The 14,307-nt window shown below is 26.4% G+C and overlaps 1 protein-coding gene across 2 annotated transcripts; it reads right to left on the bottom strand.

Moving 5' to 3' along the window:
• Positions 1-3,300: 3,300 nt before the first annotated feature.
• LOC129607938 (ribosomal protein S6 kinase delta-1) lies at positions 3,301-14,223 on the bottom strand. Of its 2 annotated transcripts, XR_008696860.1 has the most exons (6): positions 13,985-14,223; positions 13,079-13,924; positions 12,030-13,015; positions 11,757-11,967; positions 11,394-11,672; positions 3,301-3,353 (listed from the first exon to the last, which is right to left on the bottom strand). XR_008696860.1 is itself a non-coding variant. In XM_055519205.1 (5 exons), exons 1-5 carry the CDS (start codon positions 14,078-14,080, stop codon positions 11,460-11,462), a joined length of 2,352 nt encoding a protein of 783 aa, XP_055375180.1. In that variant the 5' UTR covers positions 14,081-14,223; the 3' UTR covers positions 11,215-11,459. The 2 variants fall into 2 exon arrangements, 1 of the variants encoding a protein (XP_055375180.1); XM_055519205.1 differs by lacking the exon at positions 3,301-3,353 and having other exon boundaries at positions 11,215-11,672.
• Positions 14,224-14,307: the final 84 nt, after the last annotated feature.

Here is a 14,307-nt window from a genome sequence, read left to right as displayed (position 1 = left end):
AATATTAATATTATAATGTATATAATAATGAAAATCTTTTCCAATACATATTATGTTAAAATATATAATTTATAAAATTCCTGAAAATTAAATTTATCACAAATGAATAGTATGCTTAATACGAGGGTCACTATTTATATTTCGGGTCTAGCAATAAAAAACAAACATTTATCATTGGAAATGGTTTTATTGTTTTTCAAAATATTCCCCATGAAGATCAATACACTTTTGCATGCGCTGAAACCAATTTTCGTAGCACTTTTTCCACTCCGATTGAGACACCTCCAAAACATGGTTTTTGAACGCATCGACTGCTTCTTCAGGTGTTGAAAATCGTTGTCCACGCATTTTGTACCATTCAGAATTGACCGTCCTACGTTCCACTAAAGGTACTGTGGCCACATGACCGGTTATACCAAAAAAAAACGCGATCATTTGCTTCGATGTGCTTCTTCCACGAACAACTTTTGTTGGATTTGGCTCGTCTTGGAACACCCATACGGTCGATTGCTGTTTCGTTTCGGGCTCATATGCATAGATCCATGATTCAACACCTGTGACTATCTTATAAACGTCTTTTGACGCACCGCGATTGAATTTTTTCAACACTTCTTTGCTCCAAGCGACACGAGCCTTCTTTTGTGCAATCGTCAAATTTTTTGGGATCCATCGACAACACACCTTTTTCACGGCAAGATGTTCATGCAATATCTTATGTACGCTGGTGGAACTAATGCCCAAGGATGCCTCAATCTCACAGTATGTCACATGCCGGTCCATCATTATCATTTCGCGCACAGCATCGATGGTTTCCGGCAAAACGACCGAAATTGGCCGACCTTCACGAAATTCATCCTGGAGCGAACGGCGTCCGAAAGCAAACTCTTGGTACCAGCGATTTACAGTGGTTTTTGATGGTGCTTCATCACCAAAAGTCGAAACAAGTTGATCGAGACACTCTTGTCTCGATAATCCGCGCCGAAAATCGTAAAAAATCATCGCACGAAAATTTTCACGGGACAATTCCATTTTTTGACCGAGATGAATTTTTCAAGTCACTGTAAACAAAACAATTCGCGCTCGAATGACAAAACGTTCTGAGTGAAGTTGTCCTAAAAAATGTCAAACTTTCCAATGGAAGTGTCAGATTGCACCTGGTAGCACTAGTATTGCCAGGACTCGAAATATAAATAGTGACCCTCGTATAACAGTGTGTATGTAATGTAAAACTTTTAATGTATTTTTTATTTTTGTTACATTTTTATACTTTAATATTTAACAATAATTAATTCATTAAATTGAAACATCTTTCATTTTATTTTTATTTATATATATACTCGTATTTTTATAAAAATAAATAAATATTATGCACATTTTCAATAAATTTGCATATCAATAGTATTAAAATTATAAAAGAAATTTTTCAATAGCAGGAATAATCAAAATTTAAAAATAAGAAAATATTGTATGTATATCCTAGGATACACAGGGTATGAAAACTAACTTACAGGGTTGCATTAATCAAGGACGGCATATGATATTCCCCGGGTCATTCATTTTTACAAATGTAAGAGAAACTTGGTTATTATGTTGAACATTTGCATAACAGATGAGTGATACTATTGTGAACGGTTGCTGTATAAAATTTTTCAAGTTATTGAAGAAAAAAATTTGGTGCAAAATAACATTTGCAGTACGTCATTTTTCTCAATAACTCCAAAATCAGAACAAATAGAAAGATGACTCGTACACTAAATTAAAATTCAGTTAACAAAATTGCCAATTCTGATAAAATTAGAGAAAACTGCAATGTTGCATCACTTAGAAAATTAACAGATTTTAAAAATGAAAATTTAACATTTCAAGTCATGTTTTTCTGAAATCTTAACAGAATAAAAGATTTTATTCTAGGTTTCCATATCATATTTGATAATGCACATATCAGACACAGGCACGGGTTTATACTTAAAATTTTAAAAAGTAAAAAAATCAGTCGAGATCAGGCTTTAAGCTCCTGTAACTTAGAATTTCTTCACCTATTAACACCGTCTTCATACAAAAGTTTTGTTTACTCTTGAGGGGCTATATACAATGGTATATAGCAGTTCACTTAGAGGTACCAGGAACCCTGTATACGAGAAATATGGTAGAAACTGAAAAAAAATTCGAGAAATGCATTTCAAAAAACTTCAACCAGAACTTGGAACTTATGTTCTGCCTTTCGTTTTAAGTTTATATACAAAATTTAAATTAATAGATTTCTCATGCTTCAATGGATTACTCAATAATATTTCAGTAAACATAATGAATTTATCCCGTTATTGTCACGCTACTCCCGTCTTTCATCTTTCAAGTATTCGTTCCTGAAATTCAAAATAATTTCAAATTATTTTATTGTTTTTTGGCCAAATTTCGGAATGCCGAAGAGCTAATATTCGAAATTTTGTTTTATTTGTTAATTATTTCATACGGACTGGCATGAAATAATTAACATATACACTTTCTATTACGTTTCCTATAGTCAATACTGACATCTATTGGCAAGGTGAATAAAAAACTGATCACTAAAAGAGCAATACCCAAATTTATTTTTTTCTCAAAAAAATCTATGATTATATTCTTGTATATTGTATATCTTTGGGTTTTCATAAAGTTTTTATTAAAATGTGTTCATGAATTTTGTATCAGAAAAAAAAAAATTAATTAATTTTTATAATTCATTCCGACAGTGTTCAAATGACCTATATATTTTTTCTTTATTTAAAATGTTTTAATTTTCTTTATATAAAATGAAAATACTTTAAATGAAAAATATTAAATACCTTGCATTATTTCTTTAAAATAAATAAAAAAAAATAATTAATTTATAAACAAAAAATTTAAAAAAAAATCCTTAAATTTTATGCAAAACGTTAACAGCTTTATTATAGACAGGTGTTATTGTAATTGTAATTAAATATTTAAATTCAGATATTCACATACAATCCCTCTTTGAACAAATTATTATAATTCAAATATTTCTCCTTATAATGGTTGGCAGAATTACAGTAATTCTATGCATTTAGTATATAAAATAGCAATTTAACAGTCTGAAAGATGAATAACAATATTAAATGGAGGGACTTATTAAAATGTCAATAACCCCCCAAAATGTTATATATACGCAAAAAAAAATTAATAAAAACTATTTGTATTAAAATTTAATATTTTTGTAAAAAAAATACAGAAATTTTCACCAAAATCTTAGGAAAATTCTTTATTTAAAATTATAAAATTAGAGTAACTGCGGGTATTTCGATTCGGTAGAGCATAAATTGGTTACTTAGCTTTTTATATACAATTGCAATCTCAACCTTAAAAAAAAATTATTAATTCATTTCTTACTTTTGAAATTCCAATTAGTTTTCTAAAAGAAAAAATAATTTTATAATTACTATACCAAAACTAATAACAAAAGGTGCTCAAATAGAGGTCAAATTTAATTAATTATAGAATCCCTCTATAACATTATAGTTTATATATATAAGAGTCTATATTGCGTAGCAATGCTAATTATAAAATTAACTGAGAGAAATATGAAAAACAATTTACTAAAATTTCAGAATTAATACACCACAAATAAAGGATACAAAATTGAATAAAAAAAAAAACTAAATCAGTAAATTATTTTTACGCTTCTTAAATCTTTTTAATTTCGATTTGAATCCTCAAAGTAGAGAAAGAATTCAAATGTAAAACTCGGAGTAGAAAAAATTATTTTTTTCTTCCTAAAATTTCTTAAATTTAGTTAAAGATTTTTTATTACTTTAGCAATTTTTTGTACTGAAACTATAAAATTAAAATAAGAACTAATCTAAAAGCTATGGAAAAACTATGTATAATCAAAAAGTTTACTATATACAATTGATATATATTACTCAATTCGAACTAAGATCGAATTTATTGAACTATGATCGAAAGCCAATTCTTAACATCCATCGCAAATTTTTTTAATTCTTGTTTCATATCTGCTGTCGAAAGGTAAACTGTTAAACAAATGAGCGGCTTTAGTAATAAGTAGAAATGATCGATGTGTGACTAGGTGCAGATACAAAGTACTTAAAATTACTACGTAAATTGCAGTTACTATACACTCTCGGTCCTTAAAAAATTTTAACAAAATCTTATAAAAATACAAATGAGTAAATCAAGTTTGAAATTGTAAGATTTATGTTTTTAATATTTTAATTCGTAATTCGGAATCAAATAAAGAGTTCCGAATATTATATAGGGTACAAATTTGAAATAATAAAATCAACTTACATAATTTTTCCCTGTAACCACAGAATTTAGGTTTTTTTTTAATAATTCATTTCTAACCCGCAAAATAATAGAACTTTATTCTCGTCAGGTTTACTGTATGATTTTTTAAAATTGAAATAGCTATATTCTTGTGGGAGTTTCGAACAGTGATTAGCTGATTTTTGTAGAAAAATTATTAAATTTTGACATAAGATCTGAGCTCCATCCGATAATTTTGCAGTCTGATATTATATAAATTGCATTCAATTATCAAACTTTGTCGCAGATTTATTCTTAAATTTTGTCGTATATCGGTATCTAATATTTTTGGTTTCAGGTCCGAAATATAAATTTGGTTCTAGACAAGCGCAATTACTTTAGCTTATTCGGTAAGAATTTTAGATAATCTCATTGTCATCTTAAAATTAGATGGGAATGTTATACCAAATCGGCTCTTCCTCCACTTAAAATATATGTTCTTTTTTAATAATTCTAATAAGGTATGACTTTAAATATTAAAAGCTTTATACACCACAATATTTAAATACCTGGCGTTTTTAAAATCAAAAAGTATGCATAAAAATAAAAGTAAAAACACCAACGGAAAACCTTAAAAACCGCTGAAAAGATAAGACTATGAGAACATATACAAGTTTTTTTTTTTTTTTACAAGATATTTTCATTTACGACACTATGGTAATATCCTTTATTTTTTATCTTTTGTCTGTTCCTTTTTTTTTGTAGTTTTTTTTATTAGTTTCGTCTTGTACTCTGAGGTTTTCCGTTTTTCATTAAGTGTTCTTTTAACTGTTTTACAACTTTATTCTTTTGTTGAAAAAACCCGAGAGATAATAAATTCTTAGTGAAATATGCACATATCTATTTACATTGGTAATGTCTATAATAATAAGGACATACTTGTATGTGGTGTTAATAGCACTTGAGTAATGTGTATATAATAGAGGTACATACATACTACATGTGTATGCACAAGCAAGTGCATTTTGAAAAAAAAAACAAATAAATATAATTTTTCTGTTTCCAGAAAACTTTAAAAAATAAACAACTCTCTTAATATTATCCTGTTAGCCATAGTTTTAAGTAAGTATTATGAAGAGAACAAAAACAAAAATGGGATTTAGGACATAAAATAATAAATAAAAAACAAATATGAAAACTTGTACAGTTTATTATAGCACAACTCTCTCTCTCTTTCTCTTTCTCTCTCTGTCTGTGGTTATCGTTTACAATATGCATGCTGAAAATAATACCTTTTGTGGAACGTATTATTTGAAAAGAAAAAATTAAGTTGGGTAAAACCATTGGTTTGTAAATCAGCACTTCCCCGGCTTGGACAAATGAAAAGACTACTTCATTTTTTAAATTATTTACATTCATATACCAAAATATATCATATTATTGCATAACTTTAGGATAGCGAAAAAAAAATATTGAAAGCGTTAACATAATTGTCGAATTTGACGGTTAAGTAAATGAGTTAAGAAAAATCAGTATACGTTTTAATGTTACATTTCACTAATACAAAGAAATTTGGAAAAACCTGCAGTTTCGGAAATATAAATCACCGGAAATTCGAATATTATATAAATATTTCGAGAGGCAATAACTTGGGAGGATTTAAAAAAATTTTCTCTGAACAAAAAAAACTGTTTTTTAGTTACTGAATTTCATTTTTAGTGTTTCTCTACAATTTAACGTCTAAAATAAAAACGATTAAAATTAAAAAAAAAATCAGGTTTTAGATAACGTGCTAATTTTAACCGCCATTTTATTATTTCATTGTTAAGCTATTGTATACCACGTTTGAAAAAGCATGCTACGTTTCTCCGTTTGCGGAATATAAAAATGTTCGTGGTTTCCATACAACAAATAATCAAAATATGTTGTTTTTTGAGGGGTTGAGATTTTGAGGGGCTACAACTTTTAAAAATGAGGAGATAAGTAAAAATTTCCTTGCAAAGATCTATTTATTTATAAAATTTTGGCTATTTTTCTTAAAAGGGATAGAAAATTTTTAAACAAACACATACTGACAAACGGACCACTTTTCTTCAACGGACAGAGTAAAACTAATAAGCACATTTTTTCAATTTTTTTTTTTTCAAAAATTTGCTAAGAAACAAAAAAACACTTGTTTTTATATTTTTCATGTTTTATAAATGAAAACGTATTTAAAGGACATTATTTTAAAAATGGCTTAGCGATAAGTAAATAAATATTTCAAAGCGTATGTATATATGTATATAGATACATAAGTGTGTAAGAATATATATATTAATAATAGTTAAATAATGACTTGGAAAATGCATATGAATCTTTTATGTCTTCAATACAATTGCATACAAACAAGATTTACCTAAAATACAAAAAATGCCATAAAGCAAAATTGGTTTTGTTTAATAGTGTTCTCTATCAGCATTTGTACAGTATTGGGTGGTGACCGCAGTTAATTAAAAAAGAAATCTAAAATACTTGAAAATAAGTCTAAAAGACCGATTAAATTATTACCAACAATATTAATGTTTGATCATGTTTTACCACAATCATATCAGAATTTATGTATTTCACCACTATAAGGAAGTTGCGTTTTCAAACAGACCGTGTTTAATTTATTTGTTTTTAAAATTTATTTACAGATTCTTGGTTGAGGTTAATTCTTTATAATAAGTTTTGTGTTTATACAATAACCATTTGGAATTTAATGTAAATACATTGGTTCACAATTACTATTTGAAGTTCAAAGATATCAAATAGAAGGCTGATAAAATAAAAACGATTTACAAAACTTTTAAAATACTACAATTAATAATACAAATTCGTAGTCGGACCTCTAGTTTAAAAAGAATCACTGTTTTACATTAAAATTAAGTTTGTGTCGCAGAAAATTTGCCTTATGTGAACGAATAAGCAAAAGTTAATGGTGCAAACTGCAGTAAAACAATTCGCATTGGGAGTTCCTGTTACATGACTGCGTACTATACGTACTATATTACCATATTAGTTTCAACTTGTTTCAAAATAGATGGATCAATTATTAAATTTCTGCTTGCCAACTATTGCTACTTCTGTTACCATAATAGAATGATAACATTTAATTCCAAGCTGCATTAATTATTTTTATTTTTTTTTGGTTTCTTCTCAATGTTGGTACGCATACATTTAATATTGTCCTCATATTACCTACATTTCCTACATTCCATATACATACTAGATTCCATATACATACTAGTAATAATATTGTATGTACTTATAATTTTTTTTAATTGAAAGTCAACGCACATTTGAAATGTTAAAAGTTTACTTTAACTATTAAAAAAAAAATAAAAAGAAAAATAAACTATGGGAGAAAATATAAAAGCCATACTTTTAAGAAAAAATAAAATCCTTATGTAAGCATATCCAGTTTTGAGTTGTTAAACATTTAGGAAACTAATAAAAAGAATTCAAGTTTTTTTAAACATACTTAAACTTCGAAATAAAAACTTTTCTATTTTTGAACCTATGTTCATATGTAAATATATATATATATATACAAAATAAAGGATCACTGTTATATGGAGGCCAAATAAACATGTAGTTATGCTCTCTAATATTATATAATAGCTAGCTAACCTAATTATTTTTTTTTTTGAAAAGAATCTTCTTAATCTTTTCACACACAAAAAAAAAATTCTTCTTCATTAAATTTTATAAAAATATTAAAAATATGATTTTAATAGCTACATACATACTTACATACAAAAATGCGATGGTTCATAAATAGTACGAGTATGATACTTTTTGAATCTTAAAATGAAAAACTTTTTCTGTTGAAAAGAAAAAATATTGAAAGTTCAAGAAATTTTGCGGAGCATATGTAGAAATTGTAATCTACTTTTACTTTAATTGCTGTATAGCTTTTCATGATTTCATTTCTAGAAATCCGAATTGTATAAAATGCGGGGCATGTGTGTGTATACAAGTTGTTATAGACTTATAGAATGTTATACAAATATATTTAATTACAGTCATAAAATTAGTTTAACATTTTTTATAAAAAATATTAAAAAGTTTTTAAAAAATAATTTAATAAATTTAATAAGAATCTCTTATTATGAAAAAAAATTAACAATTACCTACATATATTGAAGTTTAAATTAAAAGAATGGTTCGTAAAGAAGCACATTTTCCTGTTATCAATACATACAACTGTTTAAGAATAACATTTTCGCCGAAAATGATCTTTATTATTTCTATTTATCGAATCCGTCAATTAATGGTTTGATCTTCTAATTAAAATTAAAAAAACTTAAACGATAATGAAATCAGCGGAAGCAAAATTTATAAATTTGTCTTCTTTGTCCTTAATCCATTCGAGCCTTTAATTAATCCGCTCACTTCCAAAATTCATTCGAATTTAAACCTTTGGAATAATTAAATTTTAAAACCTTAGAGCCTACAATGATATTAATATCAAAAATATAACATACATAATTAAAGAATAAATAACGTTATAAAAATTAAAAAATCTAATTTTTAACACGTCGACAATAAAAACTAAAGCGAAATTAAATTAGCAAAGTGTCAACTAATAAAATACCACTGTTTCCATAGCCTTAGAGATATTAGAAAACTGAAAATGATTTTATATAATTTTTATTTTTTTAAAGCATTTAAAAAAAAAAAAATTATAATATGAAAGAAAAATTTTTGTCCTCATAAATATTTTAATTTTCTGATATTTTTATTTCGTTATCTTGTCATTCTTAATTAAATAGTGCTATGACTTTAAGAAATTTTAAAGAAATTTTTTAGTAAATGAATAGACTTGTATGTATGTAGGTACATAATTATTCGAATACATTATATATAAGTAAAACTATTTTGTACAATCCGCCGCATTTTTAAATAATGTTTATCGTATCGCCTTTGTACTTTGTGCTACAAATATGCGAAAGCCAACTATTATTTGTTTCTCAAATATTTCCTTGGTCATTTTCAATGAGTTTTATTTAAATTAAGCCATGTTGTAATATAGTTCAACCTGTAACAATAGAAAAAGTTAAAAATTTAAAAAATCTTCAATTTTGATTAGTCAGTATTTCAAGAAAACCCAAATCAATTCTCTAAGTATTTATTTCTTTGGGAGAATTGAAGGTCAATCTCTTTTTTGTATTGGAAATAAATTTTTACCTTTTGCAATATATTCGATTCGACTTTTTAAACTATTTTTTAGAAGAATCTTATGGGTACTAGTAGAAAATTCAACATAAATTTGAATTCAAATTTTGTAATTATTAAATGAAATATAAGATTACCACCTATTCGACTAGCAATATCAAAACTTTTCCCCCTTATTTTGGTATACACTTGTTTTCAACTTTTTATTTACATAATACAATATCACATTGTATAGTTTATGTGATTTCATTATTCACTTTTATTTTGAGAAAAAAATTTTTTTTACATTTTTCTTTTTTCTCAAACTTTTTTTTAGACAAATTCCAAAGTTTAAAAATACAAGCGTATACAATCATTATGTATATTTTATGAATATACAAATATGTAAATAAATTCTATTATAATATGAATTTACACACCATACAATTTTATTATGCTTGCATATTATTTATTATATAAATATATATATATTTTTTAGAATATTTTTTCTTAATTGATTTCAATTGAATTTAATTGTTTAATGGGAAAGTCTATTGTGTGTGCATCTGTGTGTGCGGGTATTATATGCGCGCTTAAATTTACCAAGCTATCGGTCAAGATGAACCATTGTATTATTATCACTTTCATTTCACGAACAGCATTGAAGGAAACAAACAAAAAAATATTCTTTTGTATTACGGTTTCTTCTTTATGTACATAAATATGTACATTTTTATTTTTATCTCGTCCAAACATAAATGATAGTTTGTAGATCTGCGTATAATTTTTAAAATAAGAATATTACAAGTCACAAAATAAAAAATAAGTTAAATTAATTGCCTATTTTAATCGAACATAGGAACATACCTATGTGTTATTATTACAATATAATTATTTCTTCCTTATTTTATTCATATTCTAAATTTTATTACCTGTTTTAGAATAATATTCAATAATATTAGATCAAATATTAGCGGCTCTTCAAGCAATTCGTATTTTATAATTTTAAAGTTTAAATTGTAAACAGTGAACAATTGTACATTGAACGTATTTCCTTCATGTAAATATTATAATATATTTATATGCATTTACTCGTAATCTCTACATAGGAAACGACACTATTTTTCAAACAATATTTAGTTTTCAAATGTGCATGTATTAATAACGCCTGCGATTGATGTAATCATCAACCTGCGATTGATTAATATTTTTGTAAGAAAATATTGAAGAATTATTTAACAATGTATATAGAAAATATGATATTACTTTCATTATTCATTAATAGCTCTTATATTAAAAGATAATCTTCCAAATTACCTAAAAATATAGCATTGGACAAAGATTTTGAATGAAATTTTAAACAAAAATAAGAATTTATTTAAATAATTTATTTATATACTTGTGTATAATTACTATTTTATTGAAAATGGAATTTAATTTCTCAAACTAAAATATATAGTCTATTATTCTGAACAAAAATTACAATACTGAAAATTTTATAATATTCTAGAGATAAAAATAAATCTTTGTGATGGTAACATAAAATTTCTGAAATTACTCAACTATAATAATTATTATACTATTGCATTATAATTTCTTCTTTAAAATGAAAAATAAAATAATTAATGCAAAAAAAAAAAAAAATGAGTTTATAAAATGAAATCAAAATAATTTCATAGATACATACATATATAACTATAATATTGAAATTAAATTCTTCATTTCAAAATTTTTTGTATATCCGTTGTACAAGTCATGATGTTTTTTCTTTTTTTGAATATTTTAAGTAACTATTAAATGTATGTCATAATTTATAATGTAAGTTATTCAATAATATCTTTCTTAGATACATGAACATAATATATTTTGGTATAATAAAAATAAAATCGAATAATATATTCGAGAAATTAACACTCATAAATTACAATTAACATTCAAAATAGGACACTAACCCCATACATATATTATATGAATGTAAATATATAGTACATACATATATATAATATATTTTACTTATTTTACATAAAATTAACACCTTTTTGATATAAATCGTTCCATAATGTTCCAGTAAAAAATGGATGTGCTTTAATTGAAGATATATCTAAACGCTTTTCAGGCTCTGGTACCAAAACGCTTTCTAATAAGTTTCTAGCATCATGGGAAATATCTATATTTGGAAATTGTACTTCAAAATACATATAAATTCCACCAGGATGACATGATCTGAATGACTACAAAAATAAAAACATATATTTAAATTTTTAAAATATAAAAACTATGTGTAAAAGAAATAATTTGATTAAGTGAAAACGTACACATCCCGTAATAAGTTCAAACAATACAACACCAAAGCTCCACCAATCAGACTTCATAGTTAGTGGTCGTTCAGGTGCAATACAATATGTTTCATTGACTAGAGGGTTGTAAATAAAATTTGAACTAGGATCACATCCTTCGTTTTGATGAAAATAAGATAAAAGTAATTGACCTTTTGAACCCAACAATATGTTATCAGGATGTAAATCTCTAAGAAAAAATAAAAAGAATTTTATTATAGAATGAGAAAATAAAAATAACATATTTATTACCCTAAAATCACACCTTTCGAATGAAGACTATCAATAGCAACAACTAGTTCTCTTGCCCACTGTTTAACACTTACTTCTGGAACAGAAAACTTTGTTTTGATTTTCATTCGTGGAGAACATGGTGCTATTAAATTTTCTCCTTTCTCCACTGTCAGAGTTTGTTTTTCATTCAATTTTATATTGTATTTTTCTATTTGATCGTCTATTGGTTGAATCGCTTCATTTTTGTTATCATAAATTTTTTCGGTTTCAGTATTTTTTGATTTATCCAATGTTTTTGAAACGGATCGTAATAACTTTTGAGAGCAATCAACTAAATCATTTATATCCATATCTTGTGAAAGATTATCAAAGGGAATACTTTCGCTACAATTACTTACATGAGGTGAATTGGCTTCAACATTATCCACATTATTGTCTTTCTGATCTTCACTTAATATATCTTGTATCATTTTCAAATGACTGCTGTCTTTATCACTAAGATTTTGAAAGTCATCCAAAACTTGTTCAAAATCCGGATCGGGGAAAGTAAATTCTATTTCTGGAACCGACTGTTCTTTCGATGCTTTTTCGTTCACAGAAATGTTTGTTTGTGTAGTATCAGATTCAATTTCGGCAAAAATTTCATTTAAAGAAATTGATGCAACAGTGTTCGGAGTGTACATTTTAATGTAATCAAACAATTTCCCTCCTTTAGCTTGTCTCAAAAGTAAAAATATTTTATCTGCAGACTGAAAATATCCTATCAACTCTACCATATATGGAACCCCTTGTGGTAAAAATATCGATTGAGCTTTTGAATTATAACTCGGTTTTTCTATTCCTTTTAAAATATACGTTGATTTATCGGTGACATCTTGAACTTGAAGGACTGAATCGATTATTTGCATAACCTTAAACCGTGATAATTGGTTCCATGGCCGCTCCAAATAAGCTGTTTCAATTGTTGAATCCTCACACATATCAATAGACAATTGGAACGAAAGCTTAAATTATACACAATTGAGTTATTTAAAAAATATAAAAAAAATTATAAAAACCTCATTCACCTTTTTCTCGTTTTCACGATGTAAAATAAATTTTTCATAAATTTCATCAGACCTGGCCATATATTTGGCTACTTTAGCTTTGGCAATAAATTTTCTTTCCTCGTTCATTTCATCTTTGGATCCCCCTAGCAATTTTTCAATTCCCTTTTTGTACTTCTCGTATGCTTCTTGATATTCCAAATTAACTTCAGCTTGAACAGCTTGGCTGAATTCCAAAGCTGCCTCATAAATATAATCCACATCACCTTCCTCAATACTCACCATCGGAGTTAAAATTGGTGTTTTAGAAATTTCAACTGTTGTTTCATCCTTGTCTGATAAATTTTGACCTGTGTTATCTGCATGTTCCTTTTCTTCTTCTATTTTCTCAGTATTCTTATCAATATTTTCAAAAGCAGTTAATTCATTTAATTTTGTTTTTACACATACTTTGTCATTTTCAATTTTACTATCATCTTTCTTAGGGTCAATAAGGCTTATATTGTCTTCGTATGTTAAGTCTAGTTTATCACAAATTTTTTCTATATTTCCTACTTTATTCACTTTATGCAAAGGCGAATTATTTGGACTATAGCCATTTTCAAAGAAAGACAAAAATGATTGGGATTTGTATAATGCTGGATGTTGAGCTGCAAAATCTAATAAATAAAGAATATATTCTTTTCTTGCCTTGATAACCTCAGGATCAAATCTTTTAAAATAATCATTTTTAGGTTCAGGAACCTTTCCATTTAGGGATAAATTCCGATGACGCTTTTGCAAATCGCGGTACAATCTCTTTACATCATGAAATCTTTTCCATACTGAAATGCATGTGAGCGCTTCTGGAACTGATCGAGGAAATACCTTTAAAATAGTAATAGGTAAGTTAAACCACGAATTAAATTAAACAATAATACAATTTACAATTGATGTTATTTTATAAATTGTGTAGCCCTTTTTGTGTGTATTGGTTTCAGTCACAGCAAAACTGTGAATCCACCCACCCAATGGCTGAGCCATTTTACACAAAAAAAAAATTTGACAGTTTTTTCCTTAATATTTTTGTTCCATTTATTTTTTAGTAAAATAATTTTAAATTAAAATAATTAAAACGATTAACACAAACACCTCCTTCGAATTTACACTCAATTGTCAAAATAACGTAAAAATAAAAACAGCGCTGAAAACACAGTTCATCAGGAAAGCGCAGCGCAACAACTTTATTACACTAAACGTAAAATTAAAAG

The sequence above is a fragment of the Condylostylus longicornis genome, unplaced genomic scaffold (genome assembly GCF_029603195.1).
Source record: "Condylostylus longicornis isolate FDR11 unplaced genomic scaffold, ASM2960319v2 ptg000030l, whole genome shotgun sequence".
Lineage (NCBI taxonomy): Eukaryota > Metazoa > Arthropoda > Insecta > Diptera > Dolichopodidae > Condylostylus > Condylostylus longicornis.
The sequence above is the reverse complement of the archived record's forward strand: the minus strand, read 5'-3'. Positions and strand labels throughout refer to the sequence as shown.